Source organism: Argopecten irradians, chromosome 8 (assembly GCF_041381155.1).
Source record: "Argopecten irradians isolate NY chromosome 8, Ai_NY, whole genome shotgun sequence".
NCBI classification, from domain to species: Eukaryota; Metazoa; Mollusca; class Bivalvia; order Pectinida; family Pectinidae; genus Argopecten; species Argopecten irradians.
This window is the reverse complement of record NC_091141.1, coordinates 39,176,836-39,190,732: the sequence shown is the minus strand read 5'-3', so window position 1 is coordinate 39,190,732 and position 13,897 is coordinate 39,176,836. Positions and strand designations below refer to the sequence as shown.

Below are 13,897 nucleotides of genomic sequence, written 5' to 3'. Positions count from 1 at the left end.
ACATTGAAATTCCAGGCAATTAAAATTGCTTCAGATTATATATTAAAACTAGTGACATATACAAAAATATTACATGGGTGATAACAAATGTCTGTATTGTAGGTGTATTTGACTTGGCCAGTGCCTAACTGCCAAGATGGCTGCCCGACTACCTGGATCAAAGATGGCTACTGTGACAAGGCTTGCAACAATTCGGATTGTGAATGGGACGGTGGAGACTGCACAGGTAACTATGGAAACAAACAACCATTTTTTATTTTATAAACACCAACAACTCTAAGAAGTTAATAAATTAGTCCACTTTTCATTGTGGTCAATTAGGAGTCTTGTCAAAAAAAAAAAAAAAATCAGTTAAATATCTTCTACACATCTATAGTAAGTGGCCTAAGGTTCAAGTGTAACACATTACCAGAGATTCTGCTTGAATATTGACATAGAATGCTGTCATCTTCAATTAAATCTATTTTTTTTTTATAGATTTTTATTACATCTTTGTAGGTGACCATGTGAATAGGCTGCCCATTGGCAGTTCCTTTATGTATGGCAGGGAGATACAGGGGCTGGTAAGTAGACTGGAGGGAGGGGCCTGGCAGGGATATACAGGGGCTGGTAAGTAGACTGTGAAGGGTGTGTCAGGAAAGGAAGGGTGTGTTGCTAAGGGAGTTGTGTGTCAGGAAGGGAGGGGTGTGTCAGGAAGGGAGGGGTGTGTCAGGAAGGGAGGGGTATGTCAGGAAGGGAGGGGTGTGTCAGGAAGGGAGGGGTGTGTCAGGAAGGGAGGGGTGTGTCAGGAAGGGAGGGGTATGTCAGGAAGGATGGATGTGTCAGGAAGGGAGGGGTGTGTCAGGACGGAAGGGGTGTGGTAAGTAGAGGAGGAGATGTGTCAGGGAAGGGAGGGGTGTAAGTCAGGAAGGATGGATGTGTCAGGAAGGGAGGGGTGTGTCAGGAAGGAGGGGTGTGTCAGAAGGAGGGATGTGTGTCGGGAAGGAGGGATGTGTCAGGAATGGGTGTCTTTACGTGGATTGATTTATACTGAATAAGTGACTTATATAAAAGTTCTTTGTATTAAAATAATATCTCGGATATAATTGTTTAATATAGCATATTTGTTTCATCTTTTCTCCAGACTACTGCTACCAAGGTTGTCCGAACTCCTGGTTAGCTGATCGTTACTGTGATACGGCAAGTATATTAAACTAAAAAAATTTTCGTGATGAGTTAATTTGCGTTTTCAAACCAAACAATTTTTTTTGTTTGCAGTGATTTAGTTTTACAATTTAGAATCATGAATTTCTACTTTATCTATACCTTACATTTTTTGTGGTTATTTGTTTATGTGATTTTTACTTGCCTGTACAATTAAATGACACACGAAAAATTAATCAGTTTACAATATTCAACTGTAAACTCTATAATGACTGTGTGTGGCCTTATTACAAAATGTTATGAAGTTGTTTTCGGCTTTCTTTACTTTTTTGTCCATCACTGTCCTTCTTGGTTCTTTCTTATTATTAAACAATCTTTCCTATTGCAGACCTGTAATAAGTTAGAGTGCGGATTCGACACTGGGGATTGTGGGATAGATCACTATGATCAGCTGTACCGTGTCGATCTCCAGTCATCTGTGACCCACTACACCATTCCTAAAGGTTAGAGTTTACTTCAGGTTAAAGATCAAGGTTCAAACAGATTACGAAAAAGGAACTTACACAGTTTAATTTTTATTCGTACATTTATCATATTAAATATCTCACAAAAGCATTATTTAAAAAAAATATTAGTTCTGGAATGGAATACTAAAATAAGATATACAAAGGGTTTGCACAAATGTTTTCTTAAAATGCTTATTCAATGTATATATGGTGAGTAAACGGTAACAGAGAAGCTATATTTGTTCTAAACCCTTTGTGTGTGGGGTGGGGATGGAGGAGGGAGAGTTTGCTTATTGGTTAAAATAAAGGGCAATGAACTAAGGAAAATTGTTGGCATGTGTATTTTCATTATTTTAGGTGAAACTATCATCTACTTCAATTTGACATCACTGGTTGGTTTGAAGGGAACAATAAATCACGCCAGTTACAACCAATCAAACGTCGTGAGGACAGCTGCAGTGGGCAACAAGTTTAGGATCATGACCCTGCTGTTACATCCTAAGCATAATGAAACCATGGTGACCTTCACCTTGAAAGGTCACAAAGGCAACAGCAATGATACAGTGGAGGTAAGTAATTATATAACCATAATATTTTCATCATACACTTAAAATGAAATAGAACTCTCATTTTCAAACTTATGTTAAAATGACACCTTGTTCCAATAATGAACAGGGGTGCTACTGACGAAGGAGGGAACTTCCAAGACACGACATTAAATTCAAAAAATAAAATAAATTTGAAGTATCTCTCTAATTTTAATGAAACTATGGGGCAGCAGTGGCTGAGTGGCTAAGATGTCTCGACATATTTCCACGGGCCCTCCACCGAGGGTCGTGAATTCGAATCCCATGTGGGGCAGTTGCCAGGTACTGACCGCGGGTCGGTGGTTTTTCTACGGGTACTCCGGCTTTCCTCCAGCAACAAACCTGGCACTTCCTTACATGACCCTGGCTGTTAATAGGACCTTAAACTAATTAACCCAAACTTAATGAAACTGAAATCTATATTAAAAATTGGAAATATAAGTCTTTTAAAATCTGGATTGGGCATCAAAATTAATATTTCTTAACATTTTATGGCGGTTGTTAAATGATTATTTTTCTAAAGGAAGGAGATACATTTTAAAGAGAGAAAAAAATCTTTTGTTTATTTTTTGTATCAAATGTTTATTTAATGCATGGGTATTTGTTGACTCTTTCAGCTTAATTTTAATGTAACGGTGGACACTCGCCCAGTGAAGAAGACAGAGGCCAACATCAATAAAACTCTTGAGATCGTTCAAGGAAACAAGACAGAAGGAAACATCACAGAGACTAAGAATATCATCAAGGAAATAAAGCCAGAAGACATTCCAAAGGACTTGTGGTAGGTACTTAAAGATGCTCCACCGCTGACAAATGGTATTTTTTCTCTATCAAAACCAGAACGATTTAGTAATTTTCTTCAGTTACATAAGTAACTTACTTTACACCATTACCACTGAAAAGTTTGAGCTTCCTATTGTACTTCAAGATAAAATTATTGAAAATAATTAATTGCGTCCCAAAAAAATTCTGTGGCATTATATGTCCTATATGGAATGAAGTACTGATTGTGCATGGACCAAAAGCAAAATAAATTATTTTATATTATTTTTTGTGTTAATTAGACATAAATATACATGATTAAACACCAATTATTATTCAAACCAAAAGTATTGTTTATGCTATGTCAACGATAAAGTATCTTTAAGGTTATTGTCCGTTATTCATTCCGTCACCCTTGATCACACATGGACTCTTCTGACTCAACTACTGGAAGGGTTCATTATCAAAAACAAGAGTGAAGGAGTTATACTTTTCAACAGTTTTAAAAGAAGTACATTCTCTACAATATGGTAGTCATGCAACAAAATTCACCATTGTTTTTAGCTTCGAAGCTGTGGTGAACAGAATATAATTAAAAGAAAGTCATATTTATAATCACTTTATCTACATCAATATTAATCAATTGATAGAGCTTGAAGTACTGGTTTAAGTTTCAATATGTTGGTGCCTACTTTATCATAAGCAATCCTCATTTACATAACTTTGTTATAATGGTGATTTAAAAATAAATATCAATAATGAAACGTCTGTTAATGAGGTAACACAAGGTTTTACTTTCATCAGCAATTTTTTTTTTTTTTTTGTGTGATTTAACACTTGATATTAATGGAGGTTCAGCTGGACTTGTAAAAATTAACCAATATACATATTGTATTATCATAGGCATCCCAAAGCAAAAACTTCAGAAAAGGAATGGCCAGATATCCCACCTCATGTGAATCTATCAGCCATAGACCTGCCCGAGTCTCTGGCAGTGGAACTGAACAACTCTAGACAACAGCTGACGGACGGTATGATTGATATTACATTACTATGGCTCACATCAAATGTTTTGTATGTAATTACATTTTTGTTTCCCCAGCACATAGTTGATTCTACTGAGCCCATTATTTGTTATATCCGTGCAACACCATTGTGACGTTAAAAGTAATACAGCGCCAATGAATAGTAATTTTTATCTACAGAGTATTAGATACCCTGTATTTACAGAGTATACAGAGTATTAATACAGGAGCAGAAAAATTACCAAAATTACCATATTTTTCTTTAGCAGTAAAAATTTCTAATTTTACACTGATACCACCATTGAAATGTCTGAGCTTTTTATTTTACTTAAGCACTAAAAATACCCAGTTTGCAAACTGTGTGAATCCGCGTAGCGGATTTTCACTTAAGTTTGCAAACAAAATTTATTTGTATTCTAAAAATCCAGCATAGGCCGCCATTTGGTCATGACGTCCTCGTAATCCTGACGTCACGCCATGTTTCCTGACATCATATCATTGTTTCTGTCTGACATCACAATGAATTTCCAGCCAATGAAAATCGCTCCAGGTCATATTACATACGCAAAAATATAACACAGGCGAAATCACTGGATATCAGGCGTATTATGTGATAGAATTAAAAGTAACACTAAAGTCAGAAAAGGTGTTCCCTTGGAGTGGCTTTTTAGGTCACCTGAGACGAAGTCTATTCTAATCGCGTTTTGTCCGCCGTAGTGGGTCATGCATCGTATGCGATAAACAATTTACTTTTTCGACTTCTTTTCCAAAACTACTGAACCAAATTTGTTGAAATTTTGCAGAAACCTTTCATAGCCAAAGGTCAACCAAAATTGTGAATTATATGGTCCTAGCCCCCCAGGGGCCTGATGGGTGGGGCCAAAAGGGGTCAAATAGGCTAAAACTTCAAAAATCTTCTTCTGAAATTCCAGAAATGGTAGAATCAAATACTCTTCATAGATCGAAAGGTCTTGAGGTCCTTTACAAAAAATGTGAATAATATGACCCTGGGGTCTCACGTTCCCCCCTAGGGAGGGGGTCAAGTTTACTATAGTTTATATAGGGAAAAGACATTTTTGAGCATTATTTGGTCATTTGTGATAGGAAATAAGTCAAATGTTGTCAGAATTATCATTATGTGATGGCCATTGAATCCTATTTAACAATTTTTCCACGACTGACCCCCAGGGGCCTGAGGGGTGGGGCCAAAAGGTGTCAAATAGGCTTAAACTTCAAAAATCTTCTTCTGAAATTCTAGAAATGGTAGAATCAAATACTCTTCATAGATTAAAAGGTCTTGAGGTCCTTTACAAAAATTGTGAATTATATGACCCTTGGGTCTCACGTTCCCCCCCCTGCGGAGGGGGTCAAGTTTACTATAGTTTATACAGGGAAAAGACATTTTTGAGCATTATTTGGTCATTTGTAATAGGAAAAAAGTCAAATGTTGTCAGAATTATCAGTATGAGAAGGCCATTGAATCCTATTAACAATTTTTTCACGACTAACCCCCAGGGGCCTGAGGGGTGGGGCCAAAAGGGGTCAAATAGGCTAAAACTTCAAAAATATCCTTCTGAATTTACAAATTTGATGGAACCAAATACTCTTCATAGATTGGAAGGTCTTTTTAATGCCCTTTACAAAAATTGTGAATTTCATGGCCCTGGCATCTCAGACTTTCCCCTGATTAGGGGTCAATTCTATTTTAATTGATATTGGAAAAAGACATTCATGAGCATTATTTGCTTAATTTTCAATAGGTCAAACTAGGTTAGAAATATTACCCTGTGATAGCATTTTAGCATCATATCCATATTGGTCCTGGCCAACCTCCAGGGGTAGATGGGCGGGGCCAAAAGGGGTCAAAATGACTAAAATAAGAAAAAAAAATCTTCTGAATTCACAGATTTGATGGAACCAGATACTTTTCAAAGATTGAAAAGTCAGTTATAAAATCACTGACTGGTTTCAAGGGCCTGATGGGCCAATATATAGTTTTTTTGTGTCTTTGTTTCATTCTGTATCCGAACTCAGGTAACCGCTAAGGTCCATGGTCCTGTTGTTAATCTTAACTTTTTTTTATTTTTCTCTTTCAGGTGAACTTACAGAAAAAGGGTTCATGATCCAACTACAAATAATCTGGCAAAAACTCCAAATTCTACAAAAACAAAATAACAATGGAAATGATGTTCAGCAACCTATTGTTCAAAAAAACAACAATGGACAAAGAAGATTGCTGAGTCTAATAGGATCATCAGTCGTCATGGAAACGAATCAAAATGGCTACCTGATGGAATTGAAGGATGAGGAGGCTGAAAAAGAACATCTCAGAAATGTTATCATCAATGACCGATTGTTTGTTTTGGATAGTAATCTACCTTGGGAAAAGGATGGTGTCTTTGACAAGATTCAAAAGGTGTGTTACCAATCTATTGACAAATTCTGTCTACTTACGAGTAACATTTCTGACACATATTGTATTTTAACCAGTGACAGTATAGTTAGGTATTTTTGGTTAGAAAATTTTTTGTATTTTCTCTTAAAATGAAAAAAAAGTTATATTGAATCTTAATTTCATTTCAATAAACATACTTATTATTATTTTACAGATGAAATTTTAAGGACATGGCAATATTCTATGAAATTGCAAAATATTATCTTATTCAAAATAATTGGCTAACTGCCATGGTATATGGTATTTCTTTAACAGGTATATTTAAGTTTTCTATTATACAATTATCAGGTATCTTAGTTTCCCTATTGCAATAATATAGCAATATCTCAAAATCAGTGATTTCAGCAGAAAATATTCAGTGTATGATACAGCCTATCATATAACACTTCAATAACCACTTAGATTAATAGAATACTGGTATTTTCTCTTTTTTTTTGAATTTAGGAGAAAGAAAAGTTACAGCGATTGCAGCAGTTCTCTATTCCTCGGAGAAGAGGACGCCATCTTTTGGACACCTTTGGCGATTCGCTACGTCATGTCAATAAATTATATAACAAGGCGTTTGGGTACAGCGCACGGAAAGTCCCAGGGCACATGCCTCACATGGTTGATAAGGATATCATGAACGACCTTCAGGACATGTAAGTTATCTGTACGTTATTATGTCTATAAGGTGAAAATAGCTCATATAGCACAGAGATATACTGTTAACTCCACAAATAACAGCTAGAAATTAAGACAACTAGAAGTTTAACTCGATTTGCGTTCTTCTGAGAGGAGAAGCCTTTTCGTACGATCTTTCTAGCGCATACTAGATGGAAGATCTCCAGACGCAGAAGATCTTCAAATCAAGTGGAGAAAAGTTATATGCTAGAAGTAGAAGATGGCAAATTGAGTGATCATAGTTATGTTATAGAATTAGGGTAAATTGAGTTAGTCTCAAAGATTACGTATCCCTGTTGACCGGTTTTTTTGACCCTTAACATAAATTAAAGCTACCACTCGTGTTGTTAAGGTTTCCTGAGGAGTGGGCCGTGACCTCGTCACACAAGATCCGTAGCTCTGACGACATGCAGTTTGCCTTTTCCTACTACTATTATCTGATGGGCGTCACAAAGAACGTCACCATCGGACAGGTGTTTGATGAGATGGACACAGACAAGTCAAGGTATGGTATGACACTCAGGTTTGATATCCCCAATTAACATGAAAATCCTTCATCATTGGTTTTCAATGGTATCCCAGGTTACTGCAACAAAAAGTATTGCATACTTCATTCCGAGCAACGAGGGTCAGGATGACCTATTGTCATCATGCACCGTCCGTCGTCGTGCGCCGTGCGTAAACTTTTTATTCAAACGACTTCTTCTCAATAACCGGAAGGCCCAGGGTACTCATATTTGGCCTGTAGGTTGCTGGGATTGAGGGCTACCAAGTTTGTTCAAATGAATGACCTTGACCTTCATTCAAGGTCACAGGGGTCAACAAGGCTAAAATCTTTAAACAACTTCTTCTCAAAAACCAGAAGGCCCAGGGTACTGATATTTGGCCTGTGGGATGCTGGGATGAAGGGCTACCAAGTTTGTTCAAATAAATGACCTTGACCTTCATTCAAGGTCTCGAGGGTCAAAAAGGCTTAAATCTTTAAACAACTTCTTCTCAAGAACCAGAAGGCCCAGGTACTGATATTTGGCCTGTAGGATGCTGGGATGAAGGGCTACCAAGTTTGTTCAAATAAATGACCTTGACCTTCATTCAAGGTCACAGGGGTCAAATAGGCTAAAATCCTTTAAACAACTTCTTGTGAATAACTAAGAGGCCTAGAGACCTGATATTAGGCCTGTGGCATGCTGGGATGAAGGGCTACCAAGTTTGTTCAAATAAATGACCTTGACCTTCATTCAAGGTCACGAGGGTCAAATAGGCTAAAATCTTTAAACGACTTCTTCTCAAGAACCAGAAGGCCCAGGGTACTGATATTGGGCCTGTGACATGCTTGGATGAAGGGCTACCAAGTTTGTTCAAATGAATGACCTTAACCTTCATTCAAGGTCACGGGGGTCAAAAAGGCTAAAATATTTAAACGACTTCTTCTCAAGAACCAGAAGGCCCAGGGTACTGATATTTGGCCGGTAGGATGCTGGGATGAAGGGCTCCAAGTTTGTTCAAATAAATGACCTTGACTTTCATTCAAGGTCACAGGGGTCAAATAGGCTAAAATCATTTAAACAAATTCTTGTGAATAACTAAGAGGCCTAGAGACCTGATATTAGGCTGTGGCATGCTAGGATAAAGGGCTACCAAGTTTGTTCAAATGAATGACCTTGATCTTCATTCAAGGTCACAGGGGTCAAATAGGCTAAAATCTTTAAATGACTTCTTCTTAAGAACCAGAAGGCCCAGGGTACTGATATTGGGCATGTAGCATGCTGGGATGAAGGGATACCAAGTTTGTTCAAATAAATGACCTTGACCTTCATTTAAGGTCACAGGGGTCAAATAGGCTAAAATCTTTAAATGACTTCTTTTCAAGAACTAGAAGGCCAAGGCTACTGATATTGGGCATGTAGCATGCTTGGATGAAGGGCTACCAAGTTTGTTCAAATGAATGACCTTGACCTTCAATCAAGGTCACAAGGGTCAAATAGGCTAAAATCTTTAAACGACTATGTTGTATTGTACTAATAGTCAGATGACCGTTAAGGCCCATGGGCCTCTTGTTTTTATGCTAGTATGTCTAATTAGATTTAGGACCTGCTTCAAAGATGACGTACAATTTATTCTGAGGTATCATAATGGGTTTATTTCAGGGTTCTGTCCGACAGAGAGATCCGTACATTTGCTACCAGACTATTTGAATTGCCCCTGAATTTACCTGTAAGTATTTACCCATACACTGTTCTATACAGTAATTAACTGATTTAGAAAGTTACCGATCACTTTTACAAATTCATAGGAACTCCTTTGAATCTTACCGTAAATGTTCATCTGTTTAGTTAAATATACAATTAATGACTCATAAAGAGGATCAATATTAAGTTTATTAACCACGATTAAGAATGTTACTGATAATTTTTACAAATTTATAGGAACTCCTTTGAATCTTCCCGTAAGTTCAATATACAGTTAATGACTCATAAAGAGGATCAATATTAAGTTTATTAACCAATCTCACCTCCATTGCATCTTGCTATAAATTTACTTTAACCTATTGTTTCAATAAATGGTTAACGACAGACAAAGTTCTTGTAATGTCTTACCCTCTCTAACTTTGCCTCTGAATTCTACATAGCCACTAATGCAGATCTTCTATTAATCACATGACTTGTCTTTTATGTCAAGACATAATGACATACAGCTATATTAACAATTGACTTAAATTAATTTCCATATCAATTAGCCATTCATGTTAAACCCTATCTATATATCTCGGTACTTAATCTAACTCACATTATACAGATGCTGGTGAAGATTGAAGACATGATGAGGAACTGCTCCAAACATTTACCAGCAGACGTGATACAGGAATATCCTCCGGTGGCCGAGGAGACGTACTACGAGGAAGGCATGGTAATATAGCCATTTTCAAATTCCGTACATTACAGAGTTATCTGTGCTTGGGGTTAGGAATTGATTGTGACATCATATGTTTCCAAGGATGATGTCATACCGATATTTAAAAAAAAAAAAAAAAGTCGTGAGTTGCACACACAAATTGATGGCGTCACAATTACTTACTCGAAAGGGAGATAACTCTGAAATATGCAAAGACAGACTATGCACTTTGTTCAGACGAAATGAAACATCAGTAACTGTTTAATAGTGCAACTTTGAAGATCAATTTTGAATTACAATACCTGAGCCATCTTTGAATTGTCTTGAAATTACAATATTTTTTTTTATTACTATTTCAGCCTCAAGTTACAAGAAACTTGTTCATACACTGTGGTCCGATGATTGAGCTGGTTCATCAAAACTTCAAACCAGTGAACAAGTACAGGTAAAGTAATATTTAACCCGTTATCATCACATGTTGTATCAGACATTGGTTGTAGAACAAAACAAGAATATACTGCTAGCAAAAAGGAAATGTGTGTTCATGCAATAAGATACCATTGACCTATAAAATGATGTCAAATTCGATTAAATATTGTTAAACATACTGTTTACAAACTCATTTTCTTGTGTAGTTAAATTTACACATACGTTATATAGATTTAAAAAAAGAAAGAAAAACCTTTCCTTTAATAATTTTAATTTCATTTCAGAATATTTTTTTATCGGATGTTAACGACAATCGGAATTGGGCAACAGGCAACATGCCTATACACGCCCTCTCCTTACATATTAACAGTACATACAAATCAATATATATATATGATAAATTTAAAGAAAAATCCTTCCGGACAAAATCTATAAGAAATAAAAACAATAGCGACTGACAAGTGAGTGCTTTCGCCCCTTTCAAGGGAGTCTGCTCCCTTGAATGGGGCGAAAGCGCTCACTAGTCAGTCGTTATTGTTTTTATTTCTATATACATAAATAATCTGAATTGTTATTTTTATCTTATGATGATGATATCCTAAAACATCAAGCTAGATATTGATAAACATCATATACAAAATATCTCCTAGTTCATATCATTAAAATTAGGAAAAAATGATTTTACAAGATATTCAACGATTTCAACGAAATCTATTCAACAAAATTCAGCGAAATCTATTGGTATAGGAATTCTAATAATTGAATTAATATTATCTCCCTTTAATTCAACACTAATTATACAGCATGTGACACATATTTTGGTTAAAGGGACATTCAATCTAAGACAACATTAAAATTTGTACATATATCGGGGAAAAAACCGGTTCTAATGGAATTAGATCATTTTACTGTGATATGCTCGAAAAGCCCATGGTGGTGAAATGTGTGTGAAACTTTTCAAAACTCGCTCGCTGTCCGCCATTACACATTGTGGTTGAACATCTTGTATGCCGAACCCTGTCACTTGCTCGTAGAGTAATGCAACTTTTGTCTAGGACCACTCAAATCGCTCTGACAGTAGTGGTTTACCTTATTAGATGAATTGTCTTGCCTAAGAATCATTTTATTACCTCCTCAGTGGTTATGTATTTCATTTGTTTAATGTGCGTGACTTTGGCTTGGGAATGGGTACAGAGTACATACTGTACCTGCTTAATCATATTGATCAACGATTTGTAGTTACAACGGTATCAATTAAAATACTTAAAAATAATGTGGAATTTGTCAATATATTGAGTTAAATGTTTCATAAGAAATGTAGAACAATACATTTATGCCATACTTTGCTTCTTGGTTATGTAAAAGAATTAGCCTGAGTGAATTGTCCCTTTAAAAATGTCATTCATGCGCTTTCTCCCCCCTGAGAATTTTGAAAAGTTGGTAAGTATAAAAGAGGTTTATATGTAAATCACAAAATTAAATCTATAACACAGATGTTTGACTTGAATATGTGAAAGTAAGTTTGTTCGCCGTAATGTGGTGTATGACATCCATGCAATTATGTTTTGCATCTATTCTACATTGTAATATTGGGGTCACTAAGCTTTGTCTGTTTTACAAATAATTAGCCTCTTGGCCATACTTAGGTACATAGAAACACAAGAAAAGCTAGGTGAAATCTATCTTGAACATTTTGATATAAACGTTCAAGATGGATTTCACCTAGTTTTTCTTGTGTTTCTATGTACCTGAGGATGGAAAAGAGGCCAAAATTTTGTGGAAGGGATATTTATAAAATTTAATATTTATATATATTCTCCCTCTGGAGAACTAGTATTTGAAAGTTTGTCTGTTTTCTTCTCCAGTTTTACCTTGATGGATGATACAGAAATCGCTTTTAAGATGATAAAAAGTAACATCTCCACTGTAGTTGGACAACTTGATGATATTCGTAAACACCCGAAGTAAGTATTATATTTCTGAATTGTTTCAAGAAGAAAAGAACATTTTTGCACATTAAGTTTATTGGACTTTGTTTACCTAAAAACCTAACCATTTTTGAAAGTATTATGTTGTTGATTTATATAGAATATTGATATTTGTGTCTTCATTTTAAATTGACTCAATCCCTCAATCCCTTGTCTACTTTCTAAGTCTAGAGTTTGATGAATTCTGTAATCAAACATCGGTTTCAGTGCTAAAATTCCTCCACCTATTTTACAATGAATACTAAATTAAAATCAATATTTGTAACAATAAATTTATTCCAATATATCATTTTTCAGAAAATTCATCTGTTTAAATGACAACATTGACCATAACAAAGAGGATGCTAAAACAGTGAGTAAATAACTGTCAGGATTAAATGTTTCCGATGGTAATCAATATGTAAAATACATAGGCCATATGTTCATAGAAATTTTAAAAATGCTCCACCGCTGACAAATGGTAATTTTTCTCTATCAAAAACATAAACAGACGATCTAGTATTTTTCTTCAGTTACAAAAGTTACTTACTTTACACTATTAATACCATTAAAAAGTTTGAGCTCCTAATTCTACTTCAAGTCAAAAATAAAAAAAAATAATTAATTACATCCCGAAAAAAAATCCATGGCACTATATCCTATATGGAATGAAATACTGATTGCACAAGCACCAATTGCAAAGGCAAAACAAATTATTTCATTATATTATTTTTTGTGTTAATTACACACATATATACACGATTAAACACCAATTATTGTTCAAATTATGAATATCATTTATGCTCTGTCGGCTGTGGAGCATCTTTAACTGATTGTATTATTTTGTGATGTCTGCACGGTAAAGTTTTTTTACCTGCATCAGTGATAATGTTTATTTATCATGATAACAAACCAACTATATAATTTACCAATTAAAACTGCAGTATAACACCACCATTTAATAATCAATATTCCAAATTAAATGCTATTAAAGATTTATATGCTCACCATATTATCATTGGTTTCTTGTTTTCAGGTTAAGGCGATTCTACAGGACTTTTACGAAGCTGTGTTCCCTATACCATCACAGTTTGAACTTCCACGTGAATACAGGAATCGGTTCCTACATACTGATGACCTTAGGGAATGGTGAGTTATAAATCTAATCACTTATTAATACTCCCGAAACGGTATGTTGGATTACAGGCTGATGGTTTATCCAAAACAACAATCGAACAACTACTCTTAAACTACTGAAGGAATTTCAGCAAAACTTTATTGTGTGGCAATGATCACTATACAGTGATTGGCATTAGAACTTGGGGCGAGGGGTACAAATTGGTCTCCTGGCGACAGGTCTAGTTAAAACTTAACTTTAAGGACATACAGTCAAACCTGCTCTAATGACCGCCTGTCTATAACGACCGTTTTTAGCTCACCTGGCCCGAAGGGCCGGTGAGCTTATGTC

At 35.6% G+C, this 13,897-nt stretch overlaps 1 protein-coding gene across 1 annotated transcript in view; it reads left to right on the top strand.

The window, feature by feature from the left end:
• LOC138329894 (N-acetylglucosamine-1-phosphotransferase subunits alpha/beta-like) overlaps positions 1–13,897 on the top strand; it is a 34,243-nt gene that overhangs the window by 9,446 nt on the left and 10,900 nt on the right. The window contains 16 exon segments of the mRNA XM_069277181.1: positions 103–256; positions 499–609; positions 1,124–1,179; positions 1,532–1,646; positions 2,007–2,218; positions 2,854–3,017; positions 3,902–4,029; positions 6,120–6,439; positions 6,923–7,119; positions 7,494–7,646; positions 9,289–9,355; positions 9,938–10,048; positions 10,393–10,478; positions 12,328–12,426; positions 12,748–12,802; positions 13,466–13,578. Of these exon segments, the coding sequence (XP_069133282.1) occupies positions 103–256; positions 499–609; positions 1,124–1,179; positions 1,532–1,646; positions 2,007–2,218; positions 2,854–3,017; positions 3,902–4,029; positions 6,120–6,439; positions 6,923–7,119; positions 7,494–7,646; positions 9,289–9,355; positions 9,938–10,048; positions 10,393–10,478; positions 12,328–12,426; positions 12,748–12,802; positions 13,466–13,578 (2,141 nt within the window).